The following is a 22,466-nucleotide window of genomic DNA, read 5'->3' on the forward strand; positions in this document are numbered from 1 at the left end:
CTTTTTACCAAGCTTAGCTGAATCAGGCCCAATGTGTGAGTAAAGACATCTGACTGTATTTTAAACTGAATGATGTAGGCAACATCAGTGGCTCCAAGGGGGATGGGGGGTAGACAGGTTGATCGAGGCTGAAGCTGACATCATAGACCCACTCTTAAAATGCCTGGGCACATATGCATTATTTCTGACACTCCCAGGTTACCACCGCATAATTGCCGGCTTCCTGCCAGTCAAGTTCCGGCTGATTTGTGTTTACAATCCATATGCATTTTCTGTCACTATTCACCTTGCGCATGTGCAATACATATGGTATACATGAGCAGTGATTCCATAATCACTTGATCTGTGAATTCACTTATTAGTGATCGACTCTGACTCAGGCCCATATTAACGCTGTATAAATCATGTTTAGCTGTCAATTACACTTACAGCTTTCTCCTATCAGAACACAATAATCTTGCTATAGACTTCATATTTATATATCACCTACCTTCATGGTGCTGCTTGTTATCTATTCTCTCACATTGCTGCATCTACCAGTATTTCCTGATTGGCTAACAACCAGTTCCTTATCTTAAGTCACCAGCTTCTAATTTAACCACTGACTTATACCCAATTAGAAGCAAGTGTGCATTCATATGTCAAAAAGGGACTATCATGGAATATAACTGGGTATCACATGACAAATAAGAAAAAAAGAAATAGATGTGTTTGCACCGCTTGTACTGCAACATCATTCGCCCAGGTGCATAGATGTTCGCTCTTTTTTGCTTTACTCCATCACTTAAATTATTTGGTACTTGTTTCCTAGAACGGCCACAATCGTGAGTGATCGTGGCTCTTAATTAAGGGACACGATCCTCACGATGTGGCCGATTTTTAACAATTTTTTCACTTTGATTGACAGAAATCGGGTCAATCGGTCGGTCGCGACCAATTAAAATCGGCCGCGATGCGACCGACCGATTGACCCGATTTTTCCATAGACTTCAATGTTAAAAAATCTTTTAACATTGAAATCGGTCGGTCTTGTGCCATTATAATGGCACAAGATGAGATGGACTTGATTAAGTCCATCTCACATAGGGAAAAATGATAAAAAAGGTGAAATGGGCCAATATGACCCATTTCACATTTTTTATGTGCCTGCCATGACCCCACGATAGACGTGAACCCGAAGCGTGGCGAGCGCAGCGAGCCCGCGAGGGGCAGCGGTGCGCGTCCTCCGACCTTTTCATTCCCCTACTATCCACTAGGGCGTGGAGTGAGAATATAATAGTGTGGCGAGCGCAGCGAGCCACCGAGCCCGAAGCGTGGCGAGCGCAGCGAGCCCCGCGAGGGGACGCGTATACCTGTGAAGTTAAACGCGTGCGCTCGCCACGCTTCGGGCTCGGTGGCTCGCTGCGCTCGCCACACTATTATATTCTCACTCCACGCCCTAGTGGATAGTAGGGGAATGAAAAGGTCGGAGGACGCGCACCGCCGCCCCTCGCGGGCTCGCTGCGCTCGCCACGCTTCGGGTTCACGTCTATCGTGGGGTCTAGCACACTTATTAACATTTGGGGGGGCAATTTAAAAAAATCTGGTGAAAAAAAAAAAAAAAATCGGGTGAAAAATCGGCCGATCGGATCGGTCGCATCGTATGCGACCAAATTGCATGCGATGCGATCGATCCGATTTTTTATCTTATGACCACAACGATCTAAATCGTTGTGGCCGTTCTAGGAAACAAGTACCAATTATTTTTGGACATTATTTAGTCTACAATAAAACCATCACATTAAATGACAGCATCATGTACAGGTTTTCAAAAAATAAATACACTACACCAAATAAAACATGGATTAAGGCAGTACTTTCAACTCACTGTAGTAACAAGGTTTATCGTTGATGTATCAATGCTCACAAATGATGAATTCACACCAGCATGGTCAAGGGTAATAGAGCGTGGATACAGGAAGAACACCACAGTAAAAAACATCAGCACACAGATAGCTACAGCAAGAGCCACATATAGCTTCCTAAAAGACAAAAGACATCAGGGTTACAAGCACAAAACACGATAATTACTTCTTGATACAGTAAAAGGAAACAAATCATAAATGTGGTCTAAAAGCTGTATCATTATTTTTCTTTAACTCTTGGCAAAACTGCTTGAAAGGGGAACGCTGGATGTCTTCAGATGTACCCAGAGGGCCAGTTACTCTGCTACACTTACTCATCTGCTGATCTGCATCCTTCCACCACATACAAACTGTATGATAATCTCTTTCATACCAAGCAAAACTGGGGATTCTGGTGAGGGAAACACATTCACTCCAATACATTCAACATCCTGGCGATCTAGTTCACAGTACCAATCTCCGCATCCCAAATACCGCCAGGAGACCAGCACTGGAATTCAGACATCAATGAGGAGTCCGGCGCTGGAATCCCAAGTACCGGGTAAGTATGCTAGGGCTGGTTATGGCAGGGATGCTAGGGTTAGGGGGAAGTTCGGGTTAGGGTGCAGGGAGAGAAGGCTAGGGGAGGCTTGGGTACTTGACCCAGGATAGGATTCACCTCCTAGGATGCTGAAGCTGATCCTGATGTGATGCTGATCAAGTTACTAATGCACACTGTCAAAAATCAGTGCAAAATACTGTATGTCTTTATCTTGAGTTACAAATGATCAACGTAAGCTTAAAAAAATGGACAGGGAGGCAATTAATATTTTTAGAATCCATGTAATACTTATGTAAATGTTTGTATATGTATTAATAGTGGGAATAGTGGCATTTCTAGCAACTTAAAAAGCTAAATATTTCCAGTCAACAGAATCACCAAGATAAGCTCTGTCCCGGTACCCACTGATCTGAGAGGTGATTTTGAATTTGCAGGACCAGCACTGTTTCAAGTACAGTGAAAAAATGTATTTAACCTTTTGCAATCCAAATTTTTTTTTTTTTTTTTTGCAATTCAAACTGTCTGGTTTAAATTGTAATATTTATTTTTAAATAAAAAAATGGAGTACATTGAGTGTTAATGTTCTTATTTTAAAGTGGGTCCCCGTTGGATCTGCTATAAGCGCTATGGCTGCTGAGCGTGACTAGACGTTGGCCTTGAAAGAAATTGGTGGTTTTAAATCAGAATTGGGCGCTTCTCTTACGGATTTGTAAATCAGAATTGGGCGCTTCTCTTACGGATTTGTTGGCCTTGAAAGGTTTAAGAACAATCTCTATATATAAATACAAATTGCAATTGGTATTCTAGTTACTTTTTTTTGGTACTTATGTAGTATCTGGGCTGCCGATTTTTTGATTGTATGCCTTAAGTTAAGGCATACAATCAGATGCGATGCGATGCGATATCGCATCGCATCGCATCGCATCCGATATCGGATGCGATGACCCGATTTTTCCATAGGAATCAATGTTAAAATGATTCCTATGGAAAAATGGGTCCTTTTCATACCCCTACTATCCAAGTGGGCATGGAGTTGGATATAAACCTGTGGCGAGCGTAGCGAGCCACCGAGCCCGAAGCGTGGCGAGCGAAGCGAGCCCCGCGAGGGGACGGTATTCGTCCCCTCGCGGGGCTCGCTTCGCTCGCCACGCTTCGGGCTCGGTGGCTCGCTACGCTCGCCACAGGTTTATATCCAACTCCATGCCCACTTGGATAGTAGGGGTATGAAAAGGACCCATTTTTCCCATTGAATTCCATGTTAAAATGGACTCAGTCCATTTTAACATTGATTCCTATGGAAAAATCGGGTCATCGCATCGCATCGCATCGAATCGCATGGTCGCATGCGATGCGATGCGATCTCCCGATCCGACCCGATTTAGAAATCGGCAGCCCAGATACTACATAAGTACCTTTTTTTTTTTTTTAAACAGTTAAATATCAGCATAACAAAAAAAAAAAATATTCCACAGTCATAGCTGTCCCTTCACAAAGAATTATAACTTTACGTTCTCCGTGGCTGCAGACGCTGGTCACTGTATGGAATCAGTGCCACCAACTCCTTTTCTTGACCTAGAATGAATGTGAGGGCGGAATTTAGCAGAAGTAATTATAAGGAACTGAAGTAAAACTTGTTTATTAAAACCTATTCATATAATGCTAACATAGCCTGCAGCACTACATACAATTCTATCTGTAGCTATAGTTAAAATAAACCTCTTTGCTTTATCTGCAGGAGTGTGGTCCATGTAACACAATGTTCCTTTTTACATGATCCTTCTGCAGGTCCAGTTATAGGAAGTGGGCAGAGATTTTAAACTCACCTTCCCTTTTTTTATGCATTAAAATAGCCTTGGTCAAATGACGCATGACAGAATAGGAAGAGGACAGAAAGAGCTAAGTAGAGAACACAATTGTCTGGAGAATGAAGAAACACAAGGAAAGCTCAAAACACTGGTATGCACAGATTGGTCATTGTCCTGAGCAGCCTATGGGCAAACTGAAGAGTTTGTGAAATCCTCTTTTTGCTTACTGCAATATTTTCATATATTACAGAAATGCCCCACCCAGGAAATTATTATTCTAGAATACTGACAATGCGTGCATACCCTCCGGATCACAGCTTTGTAAGGGATTACAGATTGACAGGAGGGCATTGGTGTACTATAAATGGGCACACCAATTTCCTCAGAAGACATAGTAATACATTGCCGGCTAGAGATGTAGACTTCAAACGAGCTCCCGCCTCTCTTAATATTTCCCTGCAGAAGGGCTGAGGCATACAGAACTAACTAGTAAGGTTATTTGGTTTCCAGCATCAGCTCTACACCTGCCTACCTGCATGCACACAGTGTCTATTCACGGCAGACAGGGGGCCTGGCGCGAGGAGGTATGCTGTCAAAAACACAATAATACTGTATGCCAACTACCAACAAAAGTTATATAACTAATTATACAACAATCTATCCTACCCCGTAATCTATTCATGACTCAGACCTATTATTTGCTCTCCACATTCAATTTGTAGTCATCAAGTTGTATACAGCTAAGAAACATTTCTAGCGTAAACACATATCACAGAAGACATTGCAAGAGCGACTCTGATAATCTTCTGCATTATTTATTTATTGCAATAGGCTAGGTCTCCGCAGGTGCTGGTCCTATACAACAATGGTTCTCAACCTGGGGTACGTGAACCCCTGTGGGTATGCTGCAGACCTGTTGGGGGGTACTTGAAAAGAATATTGGTAATGGCGGAAAAGGAGGAAGAAGTCTCCCGTTGCTGTGGAGATGAACCTTGTTGCGTCACTAAAGATTCAGTCTGTAGAGTCAACAGCATCTCCTCGTGCTTTTACCCTCTAGCACCTACCACTGCTGCCCTCAGACATTGATCGATCATCTACCCTGTGCTGACACGGGTTGAGGAAGCAGCGGCATTAATCCTACAGGCTTTAGTGGGAACCCCAGAGACAGTACACAGCCTGCAGCCACACAGAGAGGGACCAGATTCCTGACTCCTAATCTCTTATATAATAGCGCAGAACTGTCAATATGCAAGTGTGTGTAAAATGCTGGGAGGAGTCAGATTCAACTCCGCCCCTTAGCCAGCATTAGACACAACACAATCACAGATTGACACAGACACCCACAGCACAATAGCGGCGACCAGGACACTGGATCGGATGTCACACACCCGCCCCTGAAACGCTCAGGCACACCTGTGTTTTTCTGAACATTCCCACTAAACGGCTGTTTTCCACCCTCAGATGGCAACTTCGTGTCAATCTCCTCGCGAATGGCATGCAAATAGAAAAAGTAGCAGGATTTCATTGCAGAATGGCCTGGTGCATGCCTATGAACCGTACGCATGCCCAGTCTTTAGATAATCAGTTGCCTTGTGATCAGGTCTGAATTACCCCCCAATACTCTTGTACAAGAAGGTACTCTATCCATTTCAGTGGATTTCAGTCTCCTGCAGCTTCCTCTGCAACTATAACTGAATGGTAATGGGAGCAATCAAAGTACAGCTAGAGATGTGTAATCAGACATCTAGCCTTCATACGCTACACACAGCGCATGTTGTCTGGCGGGAGTGAGCAGCCAGGTCCCTTGCAACTCTGCTAGGATTAGAATAATGCATGTCACGTGCAATGTGTTGAGACTAGGTTGCACCAGCAGACTATGTTTATTAATTTGATATGAAAACATCTATATCTGACTGCAACTTAAGACCAAAATCATGCTATGCCGATATTCACACAAATTATCAGCAGCCTGCACTTGAACCAAGCACTACACATGTGAGGTACCTTTCGCAATGCCACTCGCAGGGAGATCTTTAACACAGAGTGATTGAGTGCCTTCAGCTGAAAGAGCCCATACACATACTATTTGGGCACTTTTTACCAGATTCCAATGAAGCACAAATGGTATGTGCTAACCGCAGATTCTGATCCAGGATCCCAAGTGCATCTGATCGGAGATTGCAAGGGCTGCACATAGGATTTGTCAGATTCCGCAGCCCTTGCTGTAATTGCATACGATACATCATATGCAAAAGAACAGCATAAGATACCTCGGTTAGTGTATGGGCACCTTCAGATCTCATACATAGAGGAACATGGTAACTACATTGCAGCACTTCATTTATGGACTGAAACTCAGTTGCGTACTGATATAGAAATGTCACATATCAAATGAATCAGTGTCTTTTGTTCTAGACACATCACTAAGAAGCTTTTTCAGGTTAATTGATGACCTTCATGGTTTCGGCCCCATGACCCATTCCCAAGAAACCATGGTGATCAGAATTCAATTGAAAAATTGGCATAATGATTACAATCAAAATGAATAAATGTTTAAATGAAACTTTTAAAAGCATTTGTGAATACATCCCATTGTTATACCAACCCTAGAGGCACTTTTAGTTCTATATATCATTAGGTATACTCTGTAGAAACAGCTGTACCTCTGGGAATTCGGCCTGTCCCCCGGCAGGTTGTGCAGGTGACTGTAGCTTCCTCTTCTGGAGAATTACATGACAGGGATGTGTCACTGTTGTGAATACTGATGTATGTTTGGCAACTCTCTTGTCCAGATCCTTTCAATATGGGATCAGCCTCTCCATTCTCTGAATGCATCAAACGCTTCATAGCAGATAGTACCTTCTGCATAATGTCCATAAATAATTACAACACCTGCAAAAAATAAAAAAAAATTACATTCCATACAAGCACTTAGCTGATATCAACCCCCTCCCTCCATACAGTTCCAGTCACTGTCTCCACACTGCATAAATTCCTGTACTATTATATCGTCACCCTCACTTACAAAGCACTATCTGCACCACTGCGGCCCTGAATGCAACTGATGTAATCACTGAAGTGACTATTTACCATGAACCCTGTTTTTAATGAAATTGGGCACTCCTTGCTATGTGGCAATGAAAAAATACTGCTTGCATTTAGGATTCTATAGATAACTGGCTACATCTTCAAATAGTCCTGTTCTAGTGAACAGCTAGAATAAATGTAGCAGCTACAATACAGTTACCTGGCATTTATTACAGATAACTTCCAATACAATGTTACTCTTTTGAAAACAAAAAATCAGCAATACACCAATATTCTTCAATTAAAAAAACAAACAAACAAACAAACCATTCAGTATAAAAATGAAAAGGTATACTAGTAACAAACATTGGTGTGCATATAAGAAAGAGAGAATCACACTTGTACAGAGTGAAGTTCTGCACACTAGAAAAGGCACCTGGCTAAAAGTAGTATTCTTGCAGGTTGTGTGTGTGATGCAGTAAGGTACTGTATGAACCAAAGTTGTTGAACCAGTAATACCAGATTACAATATGAAACAGACCATAACAAACCTTAAATATGTAAGATTTCAGCCCTGCTATCATCAACACAACAGCATGAGTGGTCAAGTCTTAAGCAATTTGTTTTTCTTATCTTCATCTTGTGGCTCCTACGCCTGGAGAGGCACTACGGGAATGATCCTTTGTTTAAGCTGATGTAAACCTACAAAAGGAAGATGACTACTATCTGCAGAATTTATAAATGTTTCCATCTGGGTGTTTGCAGATTGACCTCTGATTAGATGGGTTAGTCCCGTTCTTCAAGTAATGTATGGAAAGGCGGACCCCGCTTCCATAAAATGCTAAGAATGTCTCCACTTTTTATCACTTTTCCATTAACACTGAGGTACTATGTGCTACTTACCAGTACCATAGCCGGACTTATTCATTGATGTGTTAGAACAGCGCAGTGTCAGAACAGTGTTTGCTAAAGGGGTGAATTAACATAGCACCTCTACAAAAAACCTTTTTAGAATACACTTCAGTCCTAAGACATTCTACAGTACTGCATGAACAACAAGAATGTCTAGTTGGGCGCAACCTTCTTAAATTATGTTCAAAATGGCATTAAAGATGGTTTATTGAAGCATAATACATAATACATAATTCATAATACATGAACAAAAGCAAAAAAAAAAAAGAATTAAAACAATACTCACGTGGATCACTTGTCCTACCCTGGGTAAAACCAATAACAATCTCTGCAGGGAAGTGCCTCATTATATATGGGTGCTGCAGTGGGCTATACTTTCAAGACAAGGCTGTGGCACCACAGCAGTTGGCTTAATTCGGTGAAATCCCTTCAACAGTACTGCGATAAACAGTGATGTGGTGATGCACAATGGGGGATATTTTGGTTCACTCTTTCTCTGCACAAGTTACATCTGCCCCACATGCAGTGCACATGGTTTTGTCCATCTAAGAAGGATTTTGGCAGAAAGAGTGAACCACAATAACCCCCAATGTCTCTTAGACTGAAATGCTATAGCCGATTATCGGCGGGATGTTCTTAAGATACTCACAAGGTGTGCTTATAGGAGCTAAAAGTTATATTTTAATATTTATGATTTATCATCTATTACTAACATGATTTATTTATAAGCGTGCCCCAAAAAACCGTATTGGTTCCTTTTAGTCTTCTCTTTGACTATCCTCTTCAGTGTATATTCTGAACTATCTTTGGGAGCACCACCAACCAATGATTGTGAATCAGGCCTTCCCTGGATAGCCCTTTTTTCATGTTGGTCATCACCAATTATTACCTCTGATCTTCAATGTAAACTTAATTATTACTTAGCCTGTGCCAACTCACTCCATCTACACCCAAGTCAAAATTGTATGCCATCAAATGCATGCCGTGCGATCCGATGCGATGCAATCTGATTGCATCAGGGATCGCATCGCATGGCACATCTCAGGTGTGTACACACCATACCTCTTCCAGGAGAGGGGACGGTCTGAGGTGCTGCACTTTGCCCAGGATCTACAACCTTGTGTGTGTGGATGAAGCAGTGGAATACAGCTTGACAAGTATTATATGTCAGCACAATGACTATGTGTTATCTACATGCTTGCCAGTGTACGTGAAAAACTTGTGGTTATGAGACTATTATGGGACTGAAAAGTGCACTTTGAAAATACGTCTCAGATGCAGACTGTCACCTTTAGTAAAAGTCCATTGTGAACTGGGTTCAGTTTCTCCACGTGTTTGGTAAAGCTGGGCAGAACAGGAATATAAGCTAAATAGTGCTGCTTGCTGTGAAAATGGTAATCTGCAGCTTTGGTCAGAAGTCACAGACAGAATATTTTGGTATCTAATGTAGCCTTCTTTAGTATGGGCAGTATAGTGAATACATTCTCTACCTCCGAAGCCCATGCAAAGACCCCTGTGACTGTTATATACGGTGCACTAGTTTAATCGTGCCAATACAAAGGGCATAGCTTGCCTACACATCCAGCTCTGATAGGAAAAAACAGGCACAGCAACTGCCGCTGCGCACCTAGAGAAATATGCAAGATCTCAAACAGGCAACACCTCTCAATCCACACTCACTACCCCTCAAACCACTCCCTGAAATGGGAATAACCCTATTGTCACATGTTTCTATGACATTGCAGCAGATGCTGGAGGCCATCAGTAATAGTGAGCAGCGACTGTTGGCCTCCAGGATGGCCTCAAAATGAACGATGTACAGGCCGGTATTAACCTTATAAAAACAGGATATAAAAAGGTTGTAAAAGAAGGGATGGAGGCCGAAAGTTGTGTCTCTGTACTTGAGGACTCCAATTAAAAATTGTCAAGTAAAATGGATGTAATGGAGACACAAGTTCAGGATATTAAAATGAAGCAGTCTCGAAGGGAGGCTACGCCATAACAATGTAAGACTTGTTGGTATACCGGAAAAGGCACAGGGTCCCGATGTCCCAAAATTCATGGAACAACTGCTACGTGATAACTACGAGGCTACTTCTTTTTCAGGAATATTCTCAGTTGAAAGGGCCTACAGGCCCCTGCCACGGGGTGCTCCACCTCACACTATGATCATTAAAATGTTACATTTCCAGGATCGGGAGGCTCTGCTGCGTTTGACCCGTCCAAAGGGACCATTGGATCATAAGGGATTCAAAATATCTGCATTCCCAGACTACCCCTTAGATCAGGGGTGGCCAAACCTGTCTTCAAGATCTACCAACGGTGCATATTTTCCAGGCAACCTGTGGATCTATAGCAGGAATGAATGCAGCATGTTTGATAATGTGGCAGTTAGTAATGGCTACAGCTGTGCACCAGCTAGGCGATTTGGAAAATGTGAACCGTTGGTAGATCTCGAGGACCGGTTTGGCCACCCCTGCCTTAGATGTTCAAAAGAACAGGGTTACATTTTGCAGATAAAAAAAAAAAATAAAGAGACTCAGTGAGTTGGATATAAAGTATTTCATGATATATCCTGTGAAATTGAAAATTCCTGTTGTTGGCGAATCTATATTTTTCCACACACCAAAGGAAGCAGGCGAATGGCTAGATAGGAAGGCATCGGCCAAACGCCTGCTAGCTCCTTAAGTAATTTTTTATTTGTCATTGTATTCGTTATGCCGGGGGGGCTCGTTACTGCATCTTGTTGATAAGTGGCCTTGGGGTTTTAGCCTCCAACAGTTAGATTAGGTCTTATTTGTTAAGTTTTGTGTCCTTTTCCCCTTTTGCTTTCTCGGGATCATTAAGTATGCCTAGGCAAGGGTTGGTATACATATGGCAACATTATGTATTTTTCATGTTAATTTTGTTAAATGTGGCAGTGTGGAGCTTGACTATTTAGTAATAAAGTTGGTTTAGGAGGGGGATGTGTTGGGAGCATGTCGTGCTTTCAAATTTATTTTACATTATACATCAGATAGATGATTCACTTTTTAACCTGGAATGTTAGGTGTATGAACGACAAGATAAAACATTCATCATCATAAGGCAGATCAGGCAGTATGGGGCAGACAGTGTGCCTAGCTGAGACCTAATAGGGCCAAAATTACAGTCATTTAAAAAGGGCTGGGTGGGATATGCGCACTATGCTTCTTTCACATCCTCCTCAAGGGGTGTTTCTATTCTCATAAGGAGATCAATTACATTTGAATGTAACAGAGTTCAACTGGATCCAGGCAGTCGGTATATCTTTTTAGATGCACGATCAATGCTGTTTATATACTTTTGCTGATTTTATATGTTCCCCCTGGTAAAAGCGGCTGATTTTGTGCCATCCTCGCAGATACCCCTGTTATCTGCATGGGGGATTTTAATAATGTGCTTGACCCTCGGTATGATAGGTGGAAGAAATCCCCTATATGCAGTGATAGAAGTAATAGGTTTGGTAAATTTATAACGGATATGGGGTGGGTGGACCATTGGAGAGTAAGAAATCCAGTTGCTATGCAATTTTCTTGTTTCTCCACCTCATTTTTGTAATTTCCAGAATTGTTTTTGATTTCCAGTACAGCTTATAACATCATATACAACTGCTTATAACATCATATATGGCCTAGCTGTCAGGCCTAACCTTATGTCACATGTGTCAGATGTGACATATATAACCAGATAGATCCGGTAGTTATTTGGGTGAAGGTCACCGGCTCAGTGTCCTAAATGTAAAAATGTGCTGGGAATGTTAAATTGCGGCGTTATTTTGGGATAGAAATATACAGGCTTTGGTAAACACTGGTATACTCAGGGCTGTATTGACACCTAACAGTTGTGTGTTGAATATATTTTCAAGGCACACAATGAGTGTGCATGATATGGCCTATATAAATTAATTTATGTGCACTATTAAAGTTATTGATAGCTAGGTCATGGTTGGCCCAGACTATGTAGAATGGGTCTTCTAGAATAGACGTAGGTGAGTCCGCACACAAATATTGCTCATAAGCGTTTTCTTAGTATTTGTTGAAAACCAACATAGGCTCATCAAGGCTATCAAATGCCTACTAGCAGGGTTGGTGGTGCTCCCAGTATAAGTTCAGGAAAAACTTGATTATAGGGGGATGTGGGGGACCTTGCAACAGGAATGCAAGTAAAGGCTGATTAAGTTTTTTTGGGGCACTCTTCTATTGTTAATTAGTGTACATGTATCAAAATTAAGATTTAACTTTTATTTAGTATGCCTTAAAATACAATGTGCTCTGTCATATAAGACAGATAGTGGTCTTATTGACAAAAAGTACAATGTTTACCCAGTTATTACTGAATCATTTCACTCAGATCTGTAATGGATTTTTGATCCTTTATGGTTACCAATCTAGCGAAATTAAGGTTTTAATCAATCACAGTTAAGAAAACAATTTCACAATATTTATGTGAAACCCTGTACAAATATTCAGGGTTATTACTGCTTTCTCCCAAACAGACACTCACCTTGTCTGACTCTTGTAAAAATATATATATATATATATTATGTTAATACACAGATTTAGTATACGGAGTCTGGGGCTTGTGTCACAACACTGTTATTCATAAAGAAGTTCTTACTGAATTTTCTAAACAATTGAAACTCTGTTGCCAATTAAATCAACCTCTGGCTGAAGGTACTTTCAACACAATGTTTCAATCTTGCTGACATGCAGAAAAAGTGGTGCACTTTCTCTTATGCTGGGTCTATTCTGCTTTCCAGTATCATGTAGAAACACATCAGATACTGGGTGAGAGTTGGATCCCTCCGTCCTATGTGCACTAGGGTACAGGTATAAAGTAGTGTTTGCTTCCCTTAGGTCAAAATATTTCTGCTCAGATTGTCTCTGTTGCAATTATGCAGCGCAGAGAGTCCAACCGGCTGATTTGGCCTAGAAAGGTCACACTGAACCTCGGTTTTTGCAGGAGTTCAAGAATGTAGGCGCACCTCTTAAAGAGATAGGAAGTTTGGGATATTCACACAAACCCTTATTCTGCTGTCTGGCATCTGTCTTTGGGACAGGATTGCTTATACAATAAAATATCGCATAGGATCGCACGACACCATACACTGAATTGAAAGCACCTATGCCATTGTGTAGCATCAATTCCAGTATTGACGCCACCCCGAAGCGTGGCGAGAGCAGCGAAATGCGTCCTCCGACCTTTTCATAGCCCCACTTTCAGCGTGGAGTTGATTTTATAAAGTGTGCCAGTGCAGCGGACGCAGATTACTTTACATGTATCCGCTCGCCACGCTTCAGGCTCGGTGGCTCGCCACACTTTATAAAATCAACTTCACGCCGACGTGGAAAGTGGGGGTATGAAAAGGTCGGAGGATGCGTTCCGCCGCTGCTCGCCACGCTTCGGGGTGGCGTGGATAGTGGTGGTGTTTTATGAACACATTCACACCTGCAAAATCATACAACTGACACAGTAATGACGACATGTGTTAACTAAGAACTGTAATTTACTTAAATAATTAAAAAGCATAATGATAATAACAACAATTAAATCAATTTAAAACAGTAAAACATTAATGAAGAACAAGGTATCAAGTGAAAATAGTGAAACATTAATTGCTAAACAAATCACTTAATCCTCCCTTGGGAGAAGTGTAAGTGCGTGCAGGATGCGATTAAATGGGTTATCCCCACCCAATGTCTTTCTCCACATAAACTCCTGAAGATACAATTGAAGCATGTAGCGAGCGGTGCCTCGTGGCGTTTATTGTGCCATTTGCATGCGCCCCACATTTTTTCCACATTTTGGGTATGAACCCCTGTGGACGGGTCTATGAAATTAAAACGGTGATTAACCTGGGCGGGCTGATTTCTTGCAAGTGCCAGCTGATTAGTGCTGTATGCCCTCCAGCAGTCCGTGTAAATCATGGTACCTGGCTCTACATTGTCAATAATAGCCGCCATCAAAGTGCTGGCATCGTGGCTGGACACCATGGTGAGAAAACACTGTCCTGTTTCTCTACAAATTCCCCAAAAAACCTACTGCTGGGGTAACAGCCGTCCGACATTGCTCTTCCTTCGTACAAACATGCTCTCATCGACCTCCACGATGTGTCCTGGCCCGCCGATATGGCGCTGTGACTGCGCCGTGAGGTCCATCGTACACGCCTCCCGCATCCATTTGTTGTATAAAACAGCAGTCTTTTTTATATATCCAGCTGTTGCTGACAGTACTCAATGGATGTCAGCTCCTGGGTCCATGAATATATATATAAACCGCACCAAAGTCACAAAGGATAAGCGGTACCCTGGAAACCAGTGTGCCGCTCTGAGGCTCACCTTTAGCTGGCACGCTTTAACATGGCACCGCCACATCCTTTCCTTCATGCGCATTACGTGGCCATTCGCACAATTCTGCGCCACTGGAAGGAGATTATGGCATTGAAAGAACTCAAAAGCCTCCTCCTCTGTCTGAGGCAACGTATACATATTAAGTGATGCAGCCATTTCGTCAACTTTCACAACGTTCGTCAATTTTCACAAAGTTTAACAGCAGCTCTGAGGGATGCTTCTACTCCTGTCAGAAAATCACCTCAGAATGATTTCTGAGAGGATCTGACAGGGGGCGGGAATGACAGGGAGCGGGAACCAGCGGTACTGAAATCGCATCGCATGCCACTATAACGCAGCATGCAATGCGATTTCAGTACGGTACCGTATGTACTGAAATTGGGCGCCGTGCTAGGAAACAAGTACCGTTTTCCTTTTTTTTCCTTTATACTTTATATCATGTGTGTAATGTTTACCTTTCTGCTGTGTTCACACTGATACAATCTGCATAAGATCCAGATAAGATTTTGACTATATAGTCAAAATCTTATCTGGATCTCATGCAGATTGTATGGGTTTTATCCCAAGCGATCCAGATGCGTTCAAGATGCGCGCTCCCATATTTTAACCAGAAAGTCTTGGCTGCCCTGTCTATATAGTGCAGATCTGCACTATATAGTCTAAATTGAATGCAGATAGTCTAAATTGTAATCGCATCTGGATCTTATGCAGATTGATATATTGCTGTGTACACACTAGTACAATCTGCATAAGATCCAGATGCGATTACAATTTAGACTATCTGCATACAATTTACACTATCTGCATTCAATTTAGACTATATAGTGCAGATCTGCACTATATAGACAGGGCAGCCAAGACTTTCTGGTTAAGATATGGGAGCGCGCATCTTGAACGCATCTGGATCGCTTGGGATAAAACCCATACAATCTGCATGAGATCCAGATAAGATTTTGACTATATAGTCAAAATCTTATCTGGATCTTATGCAGATTGTATCAGTTTGTACACAGCATATGACAATACACTTCTTGTTAGGTCTATATGCATATTAAAATGTTGATAAAAACTATTTAAAAAGAAATGTTTTAGAATAAATAAAATTGCTAAATATGTTTATTTTTAAGTACATGACCAAGTCCATTAAATATTTTGTTCAAAACAATTATTATGAAAACTAGGAATTCTGAGGAGGTTAAAACAACAAACATCAGCAAGAAAAGAGGAAGTGGCATGGTCACAGGCGTGCTAGCTGTGAATCAGATTGTTTTAGCACATGACTGCTCATTGACCTCTAAGTGTTAATCACACAATAAGGAGGATATGTTTTTATTCCAAAGTTTAAAATCATATATGAGCTCATCACAGCCCAATATGAGGCATTTGCATTGGTAACAGCAAAAGCACCAACAACAGCGGTAGCATGCAAAGGCCGACATCCAATTAGCCTTGATAACTTTCTCCTGAAATGTAGGACTACGATTTATGACTGATGGTCATTATCGGGCTAACCAATTATATGGACTGCAGGCGAGGCAAATAAAACATGTGCAGAGATAGTAAGATTTGGGTGGGGGAGGTGTTCAAACTGAAATCTAAAAGGCAGTGTAAATATAAAGCAGCCAGTATTCACCCTGCACGGAAACAAAATAATTCCCCCAAAACTAACTGTCTCTGTGCATCACATGTGCCCCACCTGCAGCGCAACGTGGTTTTGCCAAGAAAGATTTTGATTTGCGATCCATGCTGAAACAGGCCCTATATCCTTTTTTTCCAGGCGAAAAATGTCCCAATATTGTGCAATAACACATGGATCCAGGATAAACTCACGATCCTGTGTGTTATCACGGCTCCAAGAGCTGCTTACCATAGATTACGCTTCGGGTGCCTAATACCCCATTCACACCAGCCTAAATTCCCGGGTTGAGTCCGGGAACAACCCGGTACTAGCGCTGGTGTGAAAGGTTCCCGGGACAAAATCCCGGGCAAATTTCAACCCGGCTAGGTACCAGGGTTGTTCCCGGGTTCAACCCAGGGACCTGGCTGGTGTGAAAGGTACAGGGTATACTTACCCGGGTTGCCGTGTCCTCGGTGTGCTGTCTGGACGGGAATCCACGCAGGCGGCGGGCATGATGATGACGCAGCTCTCCAGCGGCAGTGAGGACGCCGGAGAGCTGCGTCATCTTCATCCGCAGCCTGTCCCGTCATTTGCGCCGCCGCCTGTGTGGATCCCTGGCCTGCACGGAGGACCAGCAACCGGGGTGAGTATTCTCCCCACCTCCGCCGCCATCCCGCCGCCTCCCCACCTCCTGCCGGCCTCCTTCTCACACCAGAAAATGCAGGGACATTTCTGGTGTGAATGGGTCCAAACCCGGGAATGTCCCTGCTCGTCCCGGGAACTGAATTCCCGGGTTTGTCCCTGCATTTCTGGTGTGAATGGGGTATAAGACACCGGAAAGCATGATCCCTGATGAGTGCTGCATAATCGGGGCTAATTGGTAAAATTATTGCCGCTAATAGTATACCGCCTAAGTAGGAAATGACACATGGGGTCAAGGGAAGATAGCCATCGGAGTCCTAAAAAAAAATGGATTTAAAAGCATATTCATTAAGCCTTAAATCACACACAAAGTGTACCCAAAGCACAGAACAAGTGCACCAAGCCCCATTATTATTTTTCATTGTTTATTCTTTTAAGGGTTCCACAGCACCTAACAGAAATCCTAAGTAAGCAAATACAAGAAAACAATGACTTATGCTGTGTACACATGGTGAGATTCCCTTGCTATTCGACTGCTACACACTTGTACAATCTGCATGAGATCCAGATGAGATTACAATTTACACTATCTGCATACAATTTAAACTATATAGTGCAGATCTGCACTATATAGTCTATGCAGCCAAGACTTTCTGGCTGAGATATGGGAGCGCGCATCTTGAACGCATCTGGATCGCAAGGGATAAAACCCATACAATCTGCATGAGATCCAGATGAGATTTTGACTATATAGTCAAAATCTCATCTGGATCTCATGCAGATTGTACAAGTGTGTACACAGCAATAAGCTTCGAGTGCTATACAATCTTTGCTAACTCTGTACTTTTTACATACAATTCATGCTATCTACATTCGATTTGCACTACATAGTCTTTGCAGCCCTGCCTATCTGGGTTTCCATTTGTGCTGTCACGGGAGCACAAGGTAAAAAACCTTTGCGATCTGCATACGATCTGCTTGAAATTTTGACTATATAGTTAAATTCTCATGCTGATTGTACCAGTGTGTACACACCATTACAGTACAAGGCAATTTAGGACACGTACATGGTAAATAAAGATGGTTGCATTAGGTTAGCGGTTCCCAACCTTTTTCTCTCCTGTAACTCTTGATTCGGCTTTTTATTTATGAGTACTCCCTCCTCTCAATCTGAAATATCCACAGTACTCACAAGTGGAGTGGAAGTGAGCGGTATGTGTGTTCTTATATAAAGGAGTAGCGTGCGGTTAGGAATTGGGTCTCTCTGTGTTGGCCACTGGCTGAATACGGTCTCCACGGTTCCCACTAACACTTGTAGGAATTATGCCACTGCTTCCCCCACCTGTGTCAGTACGGGGCAGATGATCGCTGATGTCTGAGGGCAACGAGGGTAGCTCCCAGTGGATTGCCGGTCGGGCTAAAGCATGAGGAGATGCTGATGACGCAGCAGACTCAGGGGTGAATTTATGAAGCTTGGAGAAGTGTTATCTATCCCCATAAAGAACGTTATGAGCAAGGTGATAATGGTTCAGCCAATCAGCTCTTACCTGTCAATTTACATATTGTAGCTGATTGGCTGAACCATTATCACCTTGCTCATAACGTTCTTTATGGGGATAGACATATTGTAGCTGATTGGCTGAACCATTATCACCTTGCTCATAACGTTCTTTATGGGGATAGATAACACTTCTCCAAGCTTCATAAATTCACCCCTGAATTGGAAGTGACGCAGCGTGGTTCATCTCCATGGCAATGGAAGACTTCTCCCACTAAATGGAGACTTATTCTTCCGCCATTACAGATATTATTTTCAAGTACCCTAAATTGATCTGCAGAGTACCCCCAGGGGTACAAGTTCACCAGGTTGGGAGCAGAGACCTAGGATTAAGCTGGGTACACACTATACCTTTACCACCAATGTCGTTAGTCCCCCGAGCCATGAATCAAGTCACTTACGACTGATATAGCACTGGGTGCCCAGTAATTAGGTGATGTGCTGTGGAAAATCATTAACGATATCGGTGGAACTCCGAGATGAACAATAAGAGGCAGGTGAAAGGAGTAAGGAGTATATCTATTCGAGAAATAAGCGAAAAATGTACATGAGAGAGGGCCCTGCTTGTTAAAGCTTACATTCTAAAGGGGGGAGGCATACAGACAGGAGTAACACATGTGGGGTACAATACACTATCTAAAATTGTATTATCTCACACACAAAACGGGCCCCGATTCAGATTTGTACGGAAAGGCTGTGATTTCCACAGTGCACATGCGCAAGCCCTCTGAACACCTGTGCTTGCAAGCCACTCACTGTTTGGTTGATAGCAGGCGGCCTTTAGGGGTGTGTCACTGGCTTTTTCTGGGTGTTCCCCAGTAAATGCAGATGTTTTCCAGCCATTGGGGACTGTCGATTTCAAAGGGGACAAAACCTTATTCAATATATTTTGAGAGTGTACCAGAAGAGATATCAGGGCTGAATTATATATGCCCAGTCTGTCCCAGGCGTAACAAATGTATCTGCAGTTACGATCCACCTCTACAAGCATGTATCATAGGCAAAAATACTTATTTATTTTGTAAAGGTTTGGATTATTAGATAGACAAGTCAATGGGTCGACCCCAAAAGGTCAACTTGCAATAGCTTGACAGTTAAAATGTCAACATGAAAAAGGTCGACGTGAGTTTCTCATATTTTCTAGTGTCAATGTGGACAACTATTGACATGGACCACCAATTAGTGTATTGCTTCGCTTGCCATGCTTCAGGCTTGGTGCCTTGTTATGCACTGCATCCTATTATATACTCCCTCTATGCCGACATGGATGGTGAAGTAAACAAGTATGGTACTTGTGTATTATCACAGCGCCCACATTTTCCATCGTAGAGCATTGTACAACTAAAAAATTGCATCGCATGGACCCGATTTTTAATCGTACAGGCATTTAACATTATATACTTACCCTGATGGGTAATGACTATGTTAAATACCCCCCATTGTTAACGCCACCCCACTATCAACGCCATCCCGAAGCGTGGCGAGCGCAGCGGTAGGCGTTCTCCGACCTTTTCATACCCCCACTATCCACGTCGGCGTGGAGTTAATCTTATATAGTGTGGCGAGTGCACTGAGCCCGAAGCGTGGCGAGTGGACACAGAATATATGTGAAGTCATCCGCGTCCCCTCGCCACGCTTTGAGCTCGGTGGCTTGCTGCGCTCGCCACACTATATAAAATCAATGGGGGGCTAAACTGCACACCCTGGACATATGAGGTGCTACCTGCTGAGACTTGTAGTGCAGCAAGCAGGAAGAGGAGTTTGCAGGTGCACACTAAATATATATGCTAGACCTTTTAATCTCTTGCTATATTGCATTTGAGGTTATTAGCATAGTAATGGCCATTAGTATCGGCTTGTCCACCGCATCCAGGTTACCTCAATAGGACAAGTCCCTAACACTACTCTGGGACAGGTCCAGGGCACAGGGCCCCCAGGCCTGCCCAGCAGAACCACCCCATGGCATCACATTAGTGTGAAATTAAAGTGATAGTAAAAGGGATAGGGGAAATTATGTGATAGGACTTACCTAGGTAAGAAGTAATAATAAATGTGAAGGGTGCTACATATATATTAAACAAACTAAAGGGGTGATTGAAAGTATACGATATGATGCCATGGAGCAGCCCAGCAACAGCAGCCCAAAGAGCCCTGAGCCCCAAACACGGTCCCACAGACTAACACTCAGCATATATGTATAGTAGGACTTACCCTCATAGTGCCAAGCTGAGGTGTGCAGTCTTGAATGTTGGGACTCCAACCTAATTAAAATCAATTTGGGACAGGTGGGTGGGGTGCAAGTTAAGGAGGAAGGCGTCTCTAGACTCCACGCCGACGTGGATAGTGGGGGTATGAAAAGGTCGGAGGACGCCTACCGCTGCGCTCGCCACGCTTCGGGTTGGCGTTGATAGTGGGGTGGCAGTAACAATGGGGGGGGGGGGGGGGGCATTTCACAGTCATTACCCATCAGGGTAAGTATACAATTAAAAATTGGGTCTGGGGGGGCATTTAACTTGGGAATAAGCCCAAATCAGGCATGATCGCGTCGCACCGCATGCCATTATAATGGCATGCAATATTAAAATTGTATACTGAAGCCCGGGGAAAGGCTTAAATCGGGTCCCATCGCATGGCATCGCCTACCTTAATTAGTGGCATGCGATGCGATGGGCGCCGTGATAATACACAAGTACCACAAGTCATTTTGAAAATTAAAAAACCCTGTTGACCTTATGTTGACTGTCTATCTAGACTCTGTAGATCAGGGGTGCCAAACCTGTCCTCAAGATCTACCAACAGTTCATGTTTTCTGGTAACCCTTAAGGTGCATACACACTGGCTGATATATTGGCCATTTGATTGGATGGCCAATAAATCGATGCATCATCTGACCAGTGTGTACAAGCAATATATCTGTGAATGGCTTTGTTCACAGATATATTGCGTCAGCTGTGATATCAAAAGATATATTGGCGCATCGTGCTGTGTGTGCGGATGATCTTACAGACACCGGTGATTGACAACTCAGTAGGCGGGCGCATGCAAATGCACCCACCCATTTGGGATGTCAGTCCAGACAACTCGGGAAGCCTGTATGGAAACCACGCTGCCTGATCCCACCTGTAGATATACATTTTCTCCCGCATGGAGAGGGTCAGGTAGGCAAGTACGAAATAAAGGGATCCTTATGAAACAAAACTTTAAATCCTGGCAAGGGCCCTGGGTAGTTAAAGAAGCCATGGACAGGAAGGAATTACATAAGATACAGTAGTTCTGGTTACTGCGGTTTCAGCACATACCCAGAAACAGAACTGGAACAAGTACAATCATTATCAGGTTTAATCAGGTTTATAAAATTAACCAGTCACAAATATTAACATTACCTGAGAATAGTGGTTTCTGTGTAGAACAAGATTGCCAAGTAGAGAAATAAGGTACAGAGTCTAGTCCTTAGTGATTATGCAGAACAGTCATGTACAGAGCATACCAGTCCAGCACGCGTGTTATAGAGGGTCACAGTGCAGTACATTATAGCAGAAGTACCCAGAGTACATAAGTCAGAGAACAGCACTACAACACAGAGCAGTATATACTCATGCATCCTGTAGCAGGGTGTACAGAACACAGACATATATTAGGTGTATTACTTATATCAGCCTTAAGAAAAAGTGCATACACACAAAATCACAGCTAAGAACTAGCCATAGAGGTAGAAGAGCACAGTGGTATAGATAAATCACAACCTGGTGTGAATGTGCTCCACTTTACACCCCTACAGTTGTGTAAGGGGAGGGAAGGAAATCGGCCTGGTATCATTACCTGTAATACCTGCTGCAAGTCAAACTGTCCAAACAGGAAGACTGCAATCCTGGGCAAGCTACAGGAGAGGGGATGGGACTTATAGCAATGCTGCCGATTACATGCCGGAGAGAAAGGACGGACAAGCAGTGATACGCGGTTCTGTACCTGCTTGAGAAGTGTCTGCTGAGTGCTGACTAGAAGACCCGAGCGGAGCAGCTGTACTCACACACGCAGGTCACTCCAGGCCACGCCCCCAGCAGAGGAGGCAGCAGCAGGCTCACTGCTCA

General features: G+C 43.0%; 1 protein-coding gene across 2 annotated transcripts in view; it reads right to left on the reverse strand.

The window, feature by feature from the left end:
- TMEM106A (transmembrane protein 106A) overlaps positions 1–22,466 on the reverse strand; it is a 30,631-nt gene extending 8,165 nt beyond the window's left edge. Inside the window, exons 1-4 of one of the 2 annotated variants that reach the window (XM_083147566.1) lie at positions 22,345–22,466; positions 6,914–7,142; positions 3,954–4,017; positions 1,868–2,021 (exon numbers count right to left, since the gene is read on the reverse strand). In XM_083147566.1, the coding sequence (XP_083003692.1) occupies positions 1,868–2,021; positions 3,954–4,017; positions 6,914–7,127 (432 nt within the window). In that variant the 5' untranslated portion in view covers positions 7,128–7,142; positions 22,345–22,466. The other variant, XM_083147565.1, reaches the window with a different exon arrangement.

Source organism: Crinia signifera, chromosome 6 (genome assembly GCF_055691185.1).
Source record: "Crinia signifera chromosome 6, ASM5569118v1, whole genome shotgun sequence".
NCBI lineage: Eukaryota > Metazoa > Chordata > Amphibia > Anura > Myobatrachidae > Crinia > Crinia signifera.